This window comes from Erpetoichthys calabaricus, chromosome 3 (genome assembly GCF_900747795.2).
Source record: "Erpetoichthys calabaricus chromosome 3, fErpCal1.3, whole genome shotgun sequence".
Lineage (NCBI taxonomy): Eukaryota > Metazoa > Chordata > Cladistia > Polypteriformes > Polypteridae > Erpetoichthys > Erpetoichthys calabaricus.
Genome location: NC_041396.2, coordinates 92,589,816 through 92,609,545, shown reverse-complemented (window position 1 = coordinate 92,609,545; position 19,730 = coordinate 92,589,816). Strand labels below are relative to the sequence as shown.

The following is a 19,730-nucleotide window of genomic DNA, read 5'->3' as shown; positions in this document are numbered from 1 at the left end:
CTATGGAGCTGTCCTTGAGCCTCTCCCTTTAGAATTGCCGGCGATGCCAGTCACAACAGTATATGTATTTTCCCCTTATTAGTTATAACAAAATTTCTGTTATAACAAAATATTTTTATGGTCCCATGAATTTCGTTACAATGGAATTCCACCTGTACACAAGTTTTATGAATAAGGCCCTTGGAGATGAGAGAAAAATTTGTTGTCACAAAGCAGGCTAGTGTCAAAAATCAGAAATCATAATACAGTATAGCCAAAGACCAATACATTAATCTAAAATCTAGTCAAAGAAAACATGTAAAAGTCCTGAATGCTAAGCTGATTTTGAAATAACTATTGTAGGTTAGTTGGTTCAAATTTCTTGAAACTTGGACCCAGAGGAGATGGCCTTCCCATCTTTAAATGAGTGGTGCAATTATGTCATTGTACTGATTGCTCAAAATGATAGCAGTCAGAAATAAAGATGAAATCAGGAGTCAGGGAAAAAGAGTATCAACTAGCCAAAGTCAAAACCCAGGACTACACAAAACAAAAATTGTAGTCAGAGTGAAGCAAAAAAATGAAAAACTAAGGTTTGTATGTAAACTGAGCCAAAATGCAAGTGGTTAAAAAGACAGAAAGGCGTTTGTAGCCAGGGATCAAAATAATGTATAGAAATTAAGAGTAGGTGCTGCACACTCCCTATCATCTGGTCTAACCACATTTCGTTAGCTAAGAAAACACAACACACAAAACAGTCATGCCCACACTGAAACTATTTAAAATGCGTTTAAAGCGGATTTCTGGATATCTCAAACTCCCAAAGCTATGCTTAAACTATTTTTTGAGACCAAGGAAAATCTACAAAAAAATGAAAGTAAAAGTCATAACAATCACAGTTTGCACTTCTGAGATTCATGTGGTAGTCACCGGGGTGCCGTTGCTAACAACAAAACATACACAACAACTGTGCTTGCATTCTTAAACAATCAACAAACTGGCTATAAGAAAACTCAATTTCACAACACAGTATTTAGCCCATCTGACTGTTCCTGACTATAGTCTTGTTTTATTCCATTCAGTACTTCCCTGGGTGTATTATTTTTCTATCCTTGCCTTTTGACATTCTTGTATTCACATTTCCCTCTCTCTTTTTAGTTTATTTTTCCCAGGCTGTTGTTAAGGCTTCTTGCACCACCTACCGTTTTCTTTTTTGGCTTCCTGTTATTGCATAAAACATGAGTAACTCAGTAATACATTTACCCCTCACTGGACATTTTACATTTTATTTTTTTATGACTGACATAGTAATAGCATTAAATAGACACCACTGCCTTGCAGTAAGGAGATTGTGGATTTGCGTCCTGGGTCCTCTGTGTGTGGTTGTTCCTTGAGTAGTGAGATAAGTGCTATATAAATGAAATTAATTATTATTATGATCACTGGAGAAAATGGTCTTCTTTGTGACTGCTTTTTACTGTTAATTTGTATACCTATAATTCATTGGCCCAGTGCACATGATGTACCTCCCAATTTCTAGTGGGATCATGATGAAAATGTCTTACCGACTTGATCCAATCCAAATGCTTTGTGCAATACGTTGATCAGTGGGTATTTGCCTTGATTACAGAAGGTACCCAGATAGTCATCCATGTCAATAGTCCAGACAACAGCTCCTCCAAACTGATTGTTCATAAGCCACTGAGCCTGAAACATAAAAATGACTGCTGAGCAAACTTAGAAAGAAGATCTGATTATGAAACATAATTGTGGAAACATAAGAATGTTGAAAAATGAGAGGAGACCATTCAGTTCATCAAGCCCATTAGTTAGGCTAATAGCTAAGCTGTTCCAATTTCTCATCAGGATTCTTCTTAAAGGTTGTCCAGGTTTCTGTTCTAACTAAACTAGGGGGCTCCGCCCCCTGCTCGCTTCGCTCGCCAACCCCTGCCGTTGGGGCATGACAAAGATTGAGATGTATGAATTAGATATAGAATAGTGTGCAGGTTTGGATGATGCCTATATAAATAAAAAATAGAGTGTTTGGCATAGAGTAATGTTTTATTGGAATATTTCTTTGTATACAACATTAGTAGTAAAGATGGTGTCTTGTCTTTGAATGAGTCTTCCTTGGCATGGATCATGTATAACTTTAACTTTAACGTCAGATGAACGTCGAACACGTGAGAAGGCAACATAAAGTTGTCCATGTCCAAAAACGGGTTCAGAGAGGTAGATGCCAACCTTGTCCATGGTTTGTCCTTGTGATTTGTTGATGGTCATGGCAAATGCAGGTTTAATGGGGAACTGTCGGCGTTTCAATGTAAAAGGTAGTTCTAGGTCAGAACTCGTAAGGTCAATAAAGGAATGAGAACAGTATTGTTAGCATGTGATTCGGTAAGAACTGTTGCTTGAATAACATTGTGTGTCATGGTGTTGACGACTAACCGTGTGCCATTGCATAAACCCTGTTTAGTGTTAAGGTTTCTTAATAGCATGATTATTGTTCCGTTTTTAAGGGTAAGGTTGTGTTGTGGTCATCCGTCCGGGTTAATAGTGTTCAAATATTCTAAGGGGAAATTCAGATGTTCATTGTCGTCATCAGAGTCAACTTTGTCAGAGCTTAGAAAGAGCCGTGTCTCTCCAGGAAGTAATGAAATGACCTGGTTATTAATGTGATTAACATTAATATTTTTTGGACATAATATAGTGCATTGTGTTAACCACATATGTGAAAGCAGTATGGGCCATTGCCTTTTGGTGGCCTGATATGTACTCCGGTAGATGCAAAAGCAAATGAACTATTGTAGGATCTAATGCAGTTCATAAAGTTTTTACTTTCAGGCACATCGTTAGTTAGAAGCTTCTGTAGATATTCAGGATATGAATGTAAAGGAGGCAGTCTAATCTGCCCCTTTTGACAACAACGTGTAAATTCATTATTTGTATTGCCAGTTGTTTCTTCTGGGAAGTTAAGTGAATGACAATGATTGCAAATGACATTCATTAATCCCAATGAATTTTCCTCAATAGTGGACTCATTATTGAAGGCGTTGTCAGCCAACTGGCGTAAGCGTTTAGCAGGTGTCTGGCGTTGATGTCCGCGACGGGCATGTTTTGCTTGTGGCGTTTGAGTGCCGCGTTGTTGCATGTCCATTATTTATGACGCGCTATTTTTGAGTTTTAATTGATTCGCCTCCGCTTTGCGAAAAGTCCGTTTCAGTCTACGTCGTGCATTGTTTGTATCGAGCCTTGTCCGTTTTTGTATGTCGGTCAGTTGAGCTTTCTGCTTTTGGAGTCTTGCTTGCTTGTTTTCTGGCAGGTCATATGCGCGTTGTACACGTCTGCGTTCATTTATTCTGTCTCTTCGCTCCCTTTTTTGTATGTCTGAGACGCGAGCTCTTTCTTTTGAAATCGTGCTTGTTTCGATGCAGCACTTTGAGACGCGCGCTGTATGCGTCTACGTTCATTGTGTCTGTCCATTTGGGCATGTCTCTGTAACGGGGTTACTTGAGCTTTGCGTTTTTTGATCCGAGACAGTTTTTCTCCCGGAGTTTCCGAAGCGCGTTGTATGCGCCGCCGTGTATTTTGTTGTTTCATTCATGTTCGTGTGTTTTGTCCCGTTATCCGATCCGAATCGTTTTGTACCCGTGACCGTGTATTCATGACTTGTTTGTTCCTCAGCGTGCGAAATATGGATAAGTAATAAGGAGGATCGCACTCACTGTTAATATGGAGTCTTTTCTGCAGTTGAACGGTTGAGTGCTTTATTGTAAGGAGATCCACCTATGCTGCCTAGTGTGAAGGTGTTGAGATGACGTATGTTTAATATGGACGTTTCCTTTAGATATGTGGCTTTGGGTGTCACTTCTTATTGATGTGTGTGTGGGGGGTGGGGTGGGTGAGGATTGTTGTTGCGCGAGCGTCTTCTTTCTTTTTGTGTTCCAGGGGCTTGTTGAATCCCCCTCTTTGTGTGTGTCCCGTCCCTTGCTTGTAGGGTGTGTGGGGTGGTTTTGTGTTCTTTTTTTTTGTGTTCCAGGGGCTTGTTAAATCCCCCTCTTGGTGTGTGTCCCGTCCGGTGCCTATAGGGGGGGGGGGGGGTGCCTTGCTGTTGTGCGCGAGCGTCTTCTTTTTTTTTGTGTGCTAGTTTCGTGTGCAATGGGTTTCGTGCGGCGCCTGCGTTTGACTACTTTTTTCTGTGCCTTTTCCTTTTTTCTGTGCTCGCGGCGCCTCATTTCTTTGACTCCTTTTTTCTGTGCTCACTCCTTTTTTCTGTGGTCTTGTCCGCCTCTCGCGGCCCCTCATCCGCCTCTCGCGGCCCCTCATTTCTTGGGGCGCCTGCGCAGTACGTCTTTTTGCGGCTACGGCCCATGGCCGGATGTCCCTGCGTCCATCCGGTTTAGCATTCTCGGTTAGTAATATGGATTCCTTTATATTTTGTTCCAGAATCCCACAACTCTTTTCGTAAAGAAGTGTTTCCTGGCTTTAGTCCTAAACGCACTTCCCCTTAATTTCTACTGATGTCCTTGAGTATGTGATTCACCCTGCAGAAGATTGCATGATACTAAAATACATAACTCTGAAAAAGATCAATCTGAGTAGAATTAAAGTCTAAGAAGAAATCATTTCCGAAACTTTAACTCACTTCTCAATGACAGTCTATCCTGACAGCATCTCTGACTGGAACATCATTCCATTACAGTGTTTCTTCATGAACTGACATCAGGCCATTTAAGAAACACCAGTTATTTAGCACATGCCTTTTATGAAGAAATTGGACTTCCTGGAGTAAACCCTGACAACTCCCAGGCTAGCCAATGTACCACCAGGCCATGTTTAGGCAATATGTTTAGATAGGAAAATCATTATTATTGTCATAATTTGTATTAATATGAAGAGCGAAAAAGTTTCTTTCAATTTGTCTTTGACCTTTTCTAGAATTTTTACTGGATGGAGTGAAGTGGGTGACATCTTGTTCAACTATGATATATCTCATCAACCTCTTCCTGTAATATTTCAGGAAACGTGTCCTGCCAAGATTTCCTCCAGGAAAAATTAATGTTGAAAGTCCTTTCTTCTTGCTTAGTGAAAGTTAAAGACATTACCTTAACTAGCCGGTCCATAGTAATTTCTAGGCAAGTAGCTCTGGAATATATATTTTTATTCACTCAGGTGATTGTTAAACCACTACTAGACACATTAAGACATTTAAAAAATTACCTTAATTCCAAAACTCTTTTCATTGTCATAGCCAACCCACTGGTTTCCTTTGTATGCATACGGCACATCTTGTGGGGTATACCACACTTCAGTAGCTCCTTCCAAAAAGGTACAGACCTGTAACCAGAGTAAAAATGGCACTGTATTATTTTCCTTTTTATTTGGCACTAATACAAGGCTAAACACACAACTACCATTATCTGAATAATGCTTGTTATATTTAATGGCCTTCAGGCTTAGTTAGGTTGGACGCCAATAACGCTGTAATGCATCTTCTCTTCATAGGGAATCAATTGATCCAGGTACTATTGACCTTAATAGCCAACTCTCAAAGTAAGGTGCTCTTGACATGTCTTGCCTACTTTGTCCCCAAAAGCTTCTTCCCTTCAACTAATGCTTATTATGCTTTTCCCTGACATTTTGATTGAGATGCAAGGAATGTGGGATACAGGATTAATGCTCTATGACATCATGGTTCACTAGATCAGTCTATTTGAAATTAACTTTTGACCTTGTAGTTTTTAATTTTTAGAGTCAGAGACAAACATATGACACACTAAACCTATTTGTAACATTTCAAAAAGTCAAGGGCCATTTTCCATAATGATCTGAATAAACAAATATGTCAAAGAAAAGACGTTTCACTAAGCTATCCAATAAACTGGACATCAGGAAGTTCACAAAGCCAACTCTTTACATTGTCGTGGCAATGACGTCACTTTCAGGCATAAGAACATAAGAAATACGACAAAGAGACCATAAAGTCCATCAAGCCTGTTTGTTTAGCTAATTGCTAAGCTGTGCCAATCATCATGACATAGCAACCAGAGTAGATGCTAACATAAAGAAACTCACAGAAAGACAAAACACTAGCACCAGTGAAAACTAAATCATGGCATGGCAAATAATATAAATAATATATAAAATGGACAAAATAGATACAGAAATGAATTATGATTTTAAAAACAGCAATAATTACAAAAGGACCAGTCTGAAGTTGCCTAAACTTTTTAAGAGCAAATTTAGCACAAATGCTACAAAGATGTTTTTACACATGTACAAAACTCAGCTTGAAGTAAATTAGGTGAATTGGACTGGTAAGCCTGTTATTGAACAAAATGGCCTGTTTTTGCCAACATTTTTTCTAATGTTTGATCCAAAAGAATGGATTTCCTGTGCAGTAGTAGCTCACACTTAGCTAGTGTCAAATGATACCATAAATGAACTAGGCAATATCCACACTATCTAACACTTAAAGGCTTATCTAAGCTCATTTATTTAATTTTAAGTGCAAGCTACTGGTTAAAATGCAAACTTCTGTGTACTTTTCTCAACAAGTTCATTCTGATTAAAATAGGGAAAGCCAGTGCTACACTGAGGTCTTTATTTCGTCTCCTCCATTATAATCAAAGCTTTGTACAGTGTTACCTCAAAGTAAGCAAGTTCTCCCGCCTCCTGTGTATATTTTCCAGGTTGACCTGCACCAGAGATTGGAGCGCCTACGCCATTATTTGAAGGGTTCCTAAGAGTGAAGGTCTGTCCGTAAGTGGGAAATCCAATAAGGAGCTTCTCAGCTGGGGCTCCATTGTTCTTCCAATAATTCAAAGAGTAATCCTGGCAAAAGACAAATGAGCCTTTAAGTACTTTACATATTAAAATAGCCCCTCTCTTAGTTGGGAAGGTTTAGCTGTTTCTGCTACACATCATCTTTGCCATGGTGTGAGCTATGGGTGAGAGATATCAATAAGAAATAAGCTTTATGAGCTTGCTGATCATCTAACTCATTCACGCTTTTTTAGAGTCCAAATGTTGTTTCCCTTACACCCTTTCATGAATCTACCAATTATTTTTTTAGTCACCTTTTACTGTTGATAGTCACAAGCCATACATGTAAAGAAGCCCCAGCCTATTGCACAGCTTATTCCACACACTGATTAACTGTATTTTCTTAGACTAAGGTAAAGAAACTGAAATGTATGGAGAAAGCCCAAATAAACACAGGTACATGCTGTGCATACTTTACACAGAACACCTATTATCATACCAGAAACTGATTATTTTAAAGTGGCTACATGGGTGGGTAAAGGGGCTTGGGTTTATTCCATCCATCCATTTTCCAACCCGCTGAATCCAAACACAGGGTTACGGGGGTCTGCTGGAGCCAATCCCAGCCAACACAGGGCACAAGGCAGGAACCAATCCCGGGCAGGGTGCCAACCCACCGCAGGCTTGGGTTTATTCCACATATTAATTGCTTCTTATTCAGGTGTCATGATTTCCTTATCATTTTATTCATAAGAATTGGTCGCAAACAGAATAAGGTGGCAGAACTATCTTCTGGATCACCAACCAGTTAAAATACATTGATTTAAAATTTGTGTCTTGCAATGCTACTTACAATATTGAAGTAGATGTCTCCCCCCTGATCAGCAGGGCCCCGGAACAGAGGACTGTTTTCTCCAGTAAATGGTTCCCAAGAGCCATGCATGTCATAAGTCATCACATTGATCATATCCAGTGCTCTGTGAAATAAATGGTAGACCACATTCAGAGAGTGTCCCACTACTGGAAACAGAGTCCACTTTTGCATTATGGTGGTAGTGAATAATATATAAGGAAATATTTGGGAAGCTGCTATTATATAAACCCTATCATAAAGACAAAGACGAAACAATGTTTACACCTAACATTTTAACACCACTAATGTACAGTGAAGTTTACACTGCTTCCAGTTTGAATGTTTTCTTTTTTTGCACTTACAACTGATGTCAATTAAGGACTGTCTGTCTGAATTTGACCTGTAATGGACTGGTGCTTTGCTCAGAGTGTCTTCCTGCTTTATGTCCAGTGTTGCAGGTGTAGGCTGTAGCTACCCTAAGCCCTTAAATTTAATTGAGCAGGCTCACTAAACAGATGGATGGATCTGCTTACTTGCATTTTTATATCTGTTAACTTTGCAGTGACTGCATGAAGGTCATGAATCATTTTTTGTTTGACTCCTATCAAATTATTGCATTACTAGCAGAGCGAAATAGTGCAATAGTGAGTCAATCTGTTTCAATTGCATCATTCATTTACGAACCTCTGTTCACCACATATGCCTTACACCCCTCTTTATTTGTATGTCTTGTTCTCTGTTTTCATTGGACATTCTAGCACTTACATCCCTCTTTCTTTCTACTACTTGTTGCCTTATTTTGTTAGATATTCCAGCCTTGTTGTGGACACCAGATGAAATGACACACAGTTGCATGGACATACACTGCATGGTTTATCTTATACTGGCCCCTTACTTTTGCCCATTGGACATTCCTGCTCTCTTGCAGATGCTGGGTGACATTATGTCTGGGAAAAGGCACAGATACCTGACGGGTGGATGTCTTATTGCTTTATTGACCAATGGAGTGAGGAATTTACAGTTTTCTCTCAGAATTGAAAAATAACTATTTGATATGGTGATTTTTGAGCCTAATCATATTAAGCATACATAATTTTTTTTTTTTAGCCGAAACAAGGACAATTCTTTCAGGTAAGGACCTTGAGTAATTAGAGCATATGCACGGTTCACAGATAATAAAAGAATGTGCTACATTGGAGTCTTAGAGAGAATAATTGATACATAGCACTTGCAGATAGCTCACTCAATGTGCTAATTTGGTAATATCCCATAAATAGTATTGGTTAATGGAAAGTTGGCATATATAAGACCTCTCAAAATGCCTCAAGCCAGAAGCTCCGTTGGCACAGATGTGACGAACCATACCTTTGTTCCTACCGAAAGAGTGAACTGATGTCTTCAAATACATCACTGAAGATCTATAAGACTATTGCACTGTTCTAATGGCTTGTCTTTGGCTATATTTGTATGTTAGATTATACTGCATTGTAAATTAGGAGTGAAATCTGCATTTTAAAGCATATGTCCTAATATGTCTGTTGTGTTCACTAAAATAGCATATATATATATATATATATATATATATATATATATCTGCAGTGGGCTGGCGCCCTGCCCAGGGTTTGTTTCCTGCCTTGCACCCTGTGTTGGCTGGGATTGGCTCCAGCAGACCCCCATGACCCTGTAGTTAGGATATAGCAGGTTAGATAATGGATGGATGGATATATATATATATATATACTAGCCATCCCCCGCAGCTTGGCCCATGTATTAGTGAAACAGGTCAGTGAGGAGGGCCCGGCCCAGCTCTCTGCTCCTGACATCACTCTTACTCTCCCCTTGGCCCGCAGCCTCTGTCTCAGATTAGCACGAATATATCGCTCCTGCAAGCGAACTATGATTCTTAGCACAATGAGAGAAGTCACAAAATCAACCAGAATGTTCAAGCAAATTATAGAAAAAAAAAGATCTAAATCCTTAAGTAGTTCTCTCGTTCGCTAACTAAGCAGAGTTACCCCCCTAGGCAGATTAGTGAGTGAGGAGGGCCCGCCCCTCTCCCCGCAGCCCGATGAGTCTCGCACGAATGCTATCCAAAAAAATCGGTACTGCAAGCGAACTATGTTACTTAGTGTGATGAGAAAGGGAATGAAGTGACCGGAGCGACGGACGGCCTTATATAAGCAGGCAGCCAACTACGTGGGAGGCATGGGGATGGGGGACCCAACGCCACCTCACACGTTGACCGAGCTGCAGGCTATGGACGTATATATGTACGTAAGTAGGATTCAGTTAGCGTTGGGAACCCGCATACCAAATTTCTTGAAGATGGGCCCATAAGTAACAAAAACCGTTGGAAAGTTCAATATGGCGGCCGACAGTGGCGTCATACCACCGAAATAAGCACGTACATCGGTTTCGGTTAACGCAGGGAAGCCGCCTACCAAATTTCTTGAAGATGGGGCCATAAATAAGAAAGTTTAACATGGCGGACATTGTCGACTGTTATGACCATTACGCATTGAATTTCAAAATGAAACCTGCTTAACTTTTGTAAGTAAGCTGTAAGGAATGAGCCTGCCAAATTTCAGCCTTCTACTTACATGGGAAGTTGGAGAATTAGTGATGAGTGAGTCAGTCAGTGAGGCTTTGGTTTTTATTAGTATAGATATATACTGTATACTACATATATATATATATATATATATATATATATATATATATATATATATATATATATATATATATAAAATATTGGTTCAAAGTATGAGCTGCATTTCTAAAAGAACACATTCCCAGAGAACATGCTTCAGGACACAATGGTTTTTGTTTTTTGCTGGATTATGTCTTACTTGGAAAGTAATATTTTGCAAACTGCTATTTTGATGGTTTATTAAGACCGTTTTCTTCAAATATGCTCACCATTGCCCTTCAAAGAAATAAATTCACATACTGGCCAAGCTGTGGAATTTGATAGGCAGACTGGATAGTGCCCACTCCAGAAGACACAGCAGCAGACAGTAGTAGTCTTGCCCTGTTGGTCTGTTGAGCTTCCTTCTCAAAGGCTGCCCGCATTTCCTAAGAAAAGAAGAAAAAGAAGGATGGTTAAATTCACCCACTTGAACAACTTTTATTTAAAGCATATAAATATTGTGGCAGGCGGCCTGGGCCCATGCCCGTCCGGGACGCACCTACAGCATATATTCCAGGGGAGCAAGGATGGGAAACCCAGTATCTGCCCCTGGGTTGCAGCAGTGTCTCAGACTCCCCCAGGACTTCATGGGGGTTGAAGTTTTGTGCAGTCTTATTGGGTTCTGCAGGTGCCGCTGGACCCTTCTGGGCATTGGTTTCGCCACACCCAGAAGTTCAGCTGGATGTCGGCAATCAAGCACCTGGAGCACTTCTGGGTGCCCAATAAAAGGAGCCAACAACCACTACTCAATGGCCAGAGTCGGGTGGAGGAGGATAAGGTTGCCTAGGAGGAGGAGTGGTGGTGGAAGAAAGAGAAGAGAGTGGTGTTTTGGTGTTTTTGTTTTACACTCGGGACTGTATTGTGCCTGTGGGGATTGCAGGGAAGACGTGCCCCACAGGTGAAGAAAAATAAAAGTTTATTTATTTTATACATGCCTCCAGTGTGAATCTGTGTCGGGTCAGGCGCCTATATAGCGCCTTTTGTTACAATATATAAAAATCCAACTTTGTCTATCCATATATTCTATCCTCCTTTTCCATTTCAGAGTTGTTGATGGATAAATACTGCCTTGTCATTTTCAGACATAAACTAGTAAAATTTTGATTTGTAATAATCAGATTTTTTTTCTTAATATGTTTCTTAAAAATATAAACACAAAGTCCATTCATTTTACATTTCCTAAGCCTGTTAAGTACAATTTCTATGTTGTGAAAAGTCAAAGCCTATTCCTTCAAGATTAAGTGTAAGGATCAACCCAGCCCTAGTTGGGATGCCAAAACAAAGTGATAAGCAACATTTTGATATTTTTAAATTTACATGAATCTGTTAAGATATTGTTGATTTTGATCTTAAACACAACACAATAAAGAGACACACTGATAATGTTATTAAGCACATACTGTAGCTTAATAAATATTGTATTATCAGCTAATCCTTGTAGAGTGACAATATAATTTCATTAGGAGCCACTAAACCAAAACCACGTATGTCTCCCGACAATGAATGTCACGCTAATGAAAGTGGTTACTCACCTGCAACAAAACAGAGTAGAGCTGCTGATCCTGTGGAGGGCTGCCTCTATTAGCTGGGTATTCCCAGTCAATATCCAAACCATCAAACTCGTTCTGGCGTAGGAAGGTGATAACAGAACTGATGAAAATTTGACGGGTCTCAGCTGTTGCCACCATGTTGCTAAAACTGATTATAACAAAAGAGAAAATCTGGTGAGTCGAAAGCATGTCATACACATAGCTGTATTATCTGTATTTTAAGTCTTGACCACCCCTCATAATACTTTCCGAATATGTATCTACCTTATATGTAGGGAAAGAAAATAATTGTGTCAGTAGTCCATCGCAGGTTTTTGTGATATGGCTTTATTAAATAAGCATTACAAAACTGTAGCAATAAAAATGAAAAACACAAATAAAATAGGTGGTGCAGTGGTAGTGCTGCTGCCTCGCAGTTAGGAGACCCGGTTCGCTTCCCGGGTCCTCCCAGTGTGGAGTTTGCATGTTCTCCCTGTGTCTTTGTGGGTTTCCTCTGGGTGCTCCAGTTTCCTCCCACGGTCCAAAGACATGCAAGTTAGGTGCATTGGCGATCCTAAATTGGCCCTAGGGTGTGTGCTTGGTGTGTAGGTGTGTGTGTGTGTGTGTGTGTGTGTGTGCCCTGCGGTGGGCCGACGCCCTGCCCGGGATTTGTTCCTGCCTTGCACCCTTGTGTTGGCTGGGGTTGGCTCCAGCAGACCCCCGTGACCCTGTGTTAGGATATAGCGGGTTGGAAAATGACTGACTGACTGACTGACAAATAAAATAATATAAACTCCTCTATGATGGCCAACGTCCATTAAATGAACAAGCGAAGTATGAAATATGAAGCATGATTACTGTGAAAGCATAAAGCATTTGTATAATTATTCCAGCAACTATACAGCCAGCAACCGTTATGCTATGACTAAATCGATAAAAGAAAGCTTCTGACGACCCACTATTGGACAGAGTGTGGAAAGCAATATGATAGAGGGGGGAATGGAGAAATGTGGGAATGTGGATGAAAACGTTAAAAAAACGTTTACATATGACTAGACTGGTGTTTATCCTGGATAAGTAATCAGAGCATTTATAATCTCATCCTCCCTCTCCTGGAAAGCTCAGATGTTGGCTAATACTAATTAGACTTTGTAAAAACCATGCTGACAAAAGTTCAAAATCAATTGGTTTATGAAAAGAAGATAACCAGCGATGAATATTAAGAGTCAGATAGGATTTCCACTTGAAAGTTAACAGGAGCTTGGCAGCAATAGTTCCTGGGGGAAAATGATCATTTGATAGAAGGACAAAGAGAGATTAGACAGGTGTATAGGAATAAATATGTGAAGAGAAAAAGAAAAGAGAAAGATGTAAAGAGGATAAAACATACAAGCAGCAGACAATCAGGGAAAAAAAAAACAGAAGGATGAGACCGAGGTATTTGATTTATTAAAGGAACATGAATGGCATAGAAATTAAGGATGTTTTCCCTAGTTTAAACTCAACATGCCATCTATGAGAAAACAAAAATGGGGTGAATTGGAAACTAGGCCTTCTGGAGAATCATTTAATATTTTTGAATATGGTATTCCAACACAATAGGAGTAATGGAAAAATGTCACAAACCCAGACACTGAGAGAGAGAAAACATTGACCTGGGACCATATACTAAATGAGAGAATTAATCTGTAAATCAATGAAGACATCGCAAGTAAGAATATGGTAGTCAACACATAGTTTTAATTGTCAGTCAAGTAATTATTATCACGGTGCAACCTGAGACTGGCTGTCCTCCCATTTTCGACAATCAGTTCTTGAAAATTGGAGACTGACAGCATAAAATTAGTTTAGAGCCCAATTGCTTATCTGACCAATGCATCATATTTATGGAAGCCAGCATCACTCCTAGATAAAGATTTGCTGATTTACATTTTATATTTTAAAAAAAGGAAGCATTTCTTAGCATATATGAAGTATGTATTGTAAAAAGAAGTGTACTTAGATCGTATTTTGTTTCCTGCATCAGATCAGATAAGGCAGTGGTGACAGAAGGTCTTGTCACTTTAAATGACTTTTCCATTGATTTTTTTAATTCCGAGATTTCATTTAGATAATCTTAGTGAGTCATAGACACTCATGGTAGTCTGACATATTAAGCAACTCTGTCCAACCAGTCTGCAACTCGCCCCAACAAAACCATACAGGTTGTAGCCATAGTGTGTAGTGGGCTTTGTGCATGTATGTGTTGAGAACCAATGAGTGCTCAGCTTGAAGTACAATACATACTGTATAATGCAGCTACAAGGACTATGTAACATAGGTGTTTTGGTCCTTGCAAACAGAAGAGAGGCACAAGAGTTTGATGCTTTGTGTTTTACATACCACAACAAAATGAAATAAAAAGAACTGAGGTTGTAGTTGAACTCATTGTACCTTTAAAACATTCATAGAGCATTCAGTTCTGTCAAGCAGTCCATTAATGGCTGTTAGGAAAAGGGACAAAACTTTGGAAATTTGAATCTGTGCTGGAAGGTAGTCACAGGGTTGTGTAGTTTATCATGCCCTGCGAGATTTAGTCATGTAATCTAACAGATGTAGGCGGCAACATTGTCAAGTTTAACATCCCCTACGAATAGAAGTAGTGTAATGTGCTGCCAGCTTTAGGGGATCACTACTACTGCTGCATTCGACTAAAACACGGAAGTGTAATTTCTGATCTCTGACTCAAAAAACAGAAAGAAAATGAGCCTCAAACTCAGAATTCCAACTCGCAAACATGGGCCTAGTCTCCCAAGTCTAACTTTGTCCAACTTCAGATTATGACTTCAATTCAAAATGGAAATGTACACTGCAATCAAGACGTACAGTAACACTTTACAGGTTAAATTTGTTTATGACAAAATTTTACTTTAAATGGATCCAAGTCCATACTATTGAATATTGAGAATTTAAATGTTAACATTACCAGAATGAGCTGTAATGGATTAATCGATATAAGCTTGATGGTTGTTTTGTGCAGTTTTATAATTTTAGCGTCCAAGCAGAAATAGTACTTTTTATTGTGGCCAACAGCATAAAAATCTTTTTTTTAAATTTGACAGCATATTTTTTGTACCTTTCTTTCTCAGTGGAGGCTCTGATCGGGGCACTCGAGAGACTGAGCGAGGAGTCTGAGTGTCTGGGCTTGCGAGTGTCCTGGATTAAAAACAAGATCCGGGCCTTTAGTGACCTCTTGGGCACAGCCATCAGCTGTGTGTCTGTTTGCGGAGAGAGTGTTGACCTTGTTGAGAGGTTTACTTACCTTGGCAGTGACATTCATGTCTCTGGTGACTCTTCCTATGAAGTCAGTAGATGGATTGGGAGAGCATGGGGGGTCATGAGGTCGCTGGAAAGGAGTGTGTGGCGCTCCCGATATCTATGCAAAAGGACAAAGGTCCAAGTCTTTAGAGTCCTGGTGCTGCCTGTCTTGCTATATTGTTGCGAGACATGGATGCTCTCCAATGACCTGAGATGAAGACTGGACTCCTTTGGTACTGTGTCTCTCCGGAAAACCCTTGGGTACCGTTGGTTTGACTTTGTGTCGAATGAGCAGTTGCTCATTGAATCCCGAATGAGACACATTACCTGCATGATGAGGGAGCGTCAGTTATGGCACTATGGCCATGTTTCCCCAAGGGTGATCCGGCTCGTAAGATCTTCATTGTTGGGGTTCTGAGTGGCAGGACCAGACCAAGGGGTCGCCCACGTACCACCTGGCTGTGGCAGATAGAGGGTCATTTCCGGAGGGTGGGACTGGACTCCGTGTCTGCCTGGGGGGATGCAAACCGGGATCCCGAGTTGTTTCGTCGTGTAGTGGGTGCAGCAACGCACTGTACCAGTGCATGCTCCCCAACTTGGTTTCTGCTTCAATCTGGCCTATAGAACTATTGGTTAGGGTTGGTTGCTAAAACACAAGCTTTCATGGCAGCATCCATGTTTACTTTCTCGCTTGGGTAGCGTGAACATGTGTAGGTCGCAAATAACACAAGTGCAACTTCTGACCTCCCAGCCCTGCCGTATGATGAATGTATCATAAGACTTTGTCTTCTACAATACGTATTGTTTAAATGTTACTGAATGGAATTAGATGTCTTTGATTCCTAAATACATGAATATTGTTTAAGCATGTACTGAAATTTTTAATTTTGCAATGCAACTCAAGCAAATGAAAATATAGTCTGGGAGCGATAATTAGAAGAGTGACAGTAAATAATGTTGCATTCCATTTGAACAGGGAAGTCGGATATTCCGAGTTCCAAGTAGGAGGTTTCAACTGGAATACCCCCACTAGTTAGATTTCTTACTCGGAGAGTCAGGAGAGTCTCAATCCAACCCAATCCCAACCTCAAAATTCAAGATGGCTGCACCACACATTAACAGTTAGTGATGGCTATAGTAGTATATTGTTTATTAACACTTCTATTTGTAACTCATTAAATCAGTCATGCATACATTTTCACCTGTGTCACCTAAATCAGTAACTTACAAGTGAAGCAAGCAACTTAGAAAGATCTACAATTAGGTGATTATGTGAGTCTAACTAACTTTAGCACCTACCCTGTGGATCCAAAGTTCCAGCCACCAACTGACAAAAGAGTCTTCAGGTTTCCATTTCTATGAAATGAAGAAAAAGAGAGAAAAAGTTAAACTGCATATGTATAGGAGCTTAATATCTAAAAAAATACTATAATAACTGATTCATTACTGCTGGCTTTTTGTGCTCAGATTTTAACCTCTTTAAGATTAAGTTCTCAATTCAGTTTCTTTGTGCAAATTACAGGAATTTGACACTCCACATTGTATCAATCACACCTTTGTGTGGGCATTAGCGTACTCACTGGTTCTTGAGGGCATTGAAGGTGTTGTACAGACTGAGATCATCCCACTCATAAGTTGCAATCTGGTTGTTCTTCATGGTGGCGAATGCATAGATCAAGTGGGTGCACAAACATGGATCAATGTTATGAGGCATGTAGATGGTTGGTGGAGGTCTGTACTGGGCCCAGTTGGTGAAATAACAGGACAGGATAAAGGAAGACCCTACCAAAAAGCACAGAGCAAAAGCAGATTGTATCGTATTCTTTTTGTTTATGATACTCATATTAGTATTGTTCTGTGAAGGATTTATTTAATAGCCATTATAAAGGTATTTCTATAATAAACACAGAGTTTTGTTTTTCACCATTACTCAATAAAGATGCTAGAAATGAGGCAATTTTACAAAGTGGTAACCATCTAATTTAAAAAAACAAAAAGCCATACTGGACAGATAGAAGAAAGATCTACAAAGGGGAGGCAAAAGGTAATACATTGACCAGGCAGGACCCTGTGTTTTAATGCATTAATAGAGCATTAAGTGAACATTAAAGTAACTTACCCAGCTGCATTTGCAGCAGGAAGGCCAAAGCTGGAAGGAAAAAAAAAATATTAGATAAAAGTAGAATATATACACGGTAGGCAATGAAAAAATAGTGGTAGAGTTTGAACACATTTAGTATTCCAAAGAGAATGATGTTTTGATTTTAAGTAAAATACATAGGATAAGCATAAACATGCAAAACACCACTTGCCCAGTTGCCCCATCCACTGTATCATCAAAAACCGTCTACCTCACCTTCTCTTGTTCACTTTTTCTTATATTGCATCTTTCACAAACCAGGTTTTCTCCTACCAGAAACACTTTTAAATAGCTTTTGCACCCTGGAATCCCAGCTGTATGGTTCATTTTAATTTTATTGCATATTTCTTTTGGGAACAGTTTTTTGCATTACTTTATGTAATTTTTTTTTTTTTTTTCTGATTTACCTTATTAATCCTTGGGGAGAAATTGTCTTTTATCTCTGACTGTTGGAACAATTTTCAGGTTAAGGGCCAATGGAATAGGATCCCTTCTGACAGTAATGGGACTTGAAATGGCAACGTTCCACATACCAATGCAAATCCTAAGCCACAGAGTAACCATGAAGCGCCATTTTGGGCAGTTTCCAACAGTATTGTTCTGTGCCAGTCATGTGGACAGGTGCAGTTGTTTTGGGTAATGTTATCATGTGGATAATATTTAAGATGTCTGTGCTGTACATTTAACATTTGCAGTGAGTTTTATATTGAAATCAAAACAAAAACAAAGTTGTTTGCATTTGTTATTTTAGAAAAGGACATTAGGTAGCCAGGAACTTTACCTGTCAAATGCTTTAATAGCTGTCTTTCTGTTTCTGACCTTTGTGACCTGCTAGACTACCCCTTGCAGCTACTGTTTTGGTGTAATTACATTTCTCAGGTCCTTTTAGTACAAATACTTTGCTTTTGGGACAGGCTGTTTCATTTTCTTCATAACAGCACTAAACTTTCTGCCTGATCATAGACTACTCAGCTTTCAAGCCATTTCTGGGGTTTCTAGAACTAGAGGGGCTGCAGTTTAGGTCTTACATGTGTTCTTTATAGGGGAAAAGTATTGGACCATGTCAACCCTGTTTGTCTCTTTCTACCTCAATCGCTTCCTCTTGTCAGTTGAATCCCTGTTCCTAATTCAATTCTCAAGTCCAAGATATTAAAATTATTTTATTTTAATTAACCTTGTATTTGCTACAGCAGCATATAGAAAGCACCAGTTTTTAAAGGAACAGTCTTCGAACAGGTGTATGTCTGATGCATGTTCCGTCTATTCAGTCATTTTGTCAATACCAAATCATTAGACACAAGTCATAGTCAAAGTTTATTTCACAATCATTACAAAACTAAGCTGTTTGTATGATGTTTATGTGGTTTAGGACTAAGCTTTTGTAAGTTTTTGTTGTGTTCCATACGCTCACACACCAATATGTGCACACTGTCATTTTTATAAAAGTGGTGAGCTGATATTGCACGTCACATCGCAGTTGGCTCTTGCAGCTAATAAGTGCCATTCTTGCTGATCATAGCATGGGGGCACCCATAATAAATTACAATAAAAATGTATTCAAACAAAATAACCACAGCAGTAACTCCAAAAATGTAATAAAATAAATTAAAACATACCCTGATGAGATCCTGATAATAACAACAGTAGTAAATTCAATAAATTTTAAACAAATTTCTAATTACCGTATATGCTAACGTATAAGTCGGGACTTGAAACCGAAAAATCGATCATAAAATCAGACCCCGACTTATATGCCCTTCATAATTGCAAACTTTTTTTTTTTACACCTTCTTGCCTCCTTCAATCTTGCATCAGTTTCTCAGACACATCAAATTTTGTTGCAGCAGTGCAGTTACCAATTTCTTTCGCTACTTCAACGATGTTTCATTTAAAACCGGCTTCATATTTTCTTCTGATCGAACGTTCCATCGTAGATAAGGGATGCTCCTATGATAAAGGTGTGTGAGGGTGTGAGATACAAAAAACACAAAACAGTGCAAACGTCGCTTCGGAATAGTTTGGGTATTACCGTGTGGTCACATAGACACAATAGGGAGCGAAAGCGCAAGCAAAAGAGCGAGCGAGAGAGAGAGAGAGGTTAAGTGCACATTGCCGCAACACATAGAAAAAAAAAGGCTGTATGCTCCGTGGTTACTCTCTCAGGTGGGCGTTAGCATATCATAATCCCTTGTACCAACAGCATGAGTTTTGTGCATTCAACTTATATGACCGATATTATAAAATACCAGAAATTATACTGTAAAATCAACTCCCGAGAGAACTTATCCGCGAGTATAAAACAATATTTACAAACATTATAAGAAACAAAATGTTCATTAATTAGTTCCTGACACAGGTTCAGTGAGGTTTTGGCTTAAAGGGGCTTTAAATCAAAGCCAGGATCACTTTCAACCCTACTTGTGCAAATGGACACTAGAGCAGAACTCCCTTTAGTGCGTCTCTCCAAGGTCAGGGCTT

The 19,730-nt window shown here is 39.4% G+C and overlaps 1 protein-coding gene across 1 annotated transcript in view; it reads right to left on the bottom strand.

The window, feature by feature from the left end:
• Positions 1–19,730, bottom strand: part of LOC114649676 (acidic mammalian chitinase-like) — a 29,999-nt gene that overhangs the window by 6,310 nt on the left and 3,959 nt on the right. Inside the window, exons 2-10 of the mRNA XM_028799135.2 lie at positions 17,232–17,261; positions 16,693–16,894; positions 16,412–16,468; positions 11,819–11,984; positions 10,548–10,672; positions 7,598–7,721; positions 6,628–6,813; positions 5,200–5,316; positions 1,545–1,686 (exon numbers count right to left, since the gene is read on the bottom strand). Of these exons, the coding sequence (XP_028654968.1) occupies positions 1,545–1,686; positions 5,200–5,316; positions 6,628–6,813; positions 7,598–7,721; positions 10,548–10,672; positions 11,819–11,984; positions 16,412–16,468; positions 16,693–16,894; positions 17,232–17,261 (1,149 nt within the window). The remainder of the gene's footprint in view (positions 1–1,544; positions 1,687–5,199; positions 5,317–6,627; positions 6,814–7,597; positions 7,722–10,547; positions 10,673–11,818; positions 11,985–16,411; positions 16,469–16,692; positions 16,895–17,231; positions 17,262–19,730) is intronic.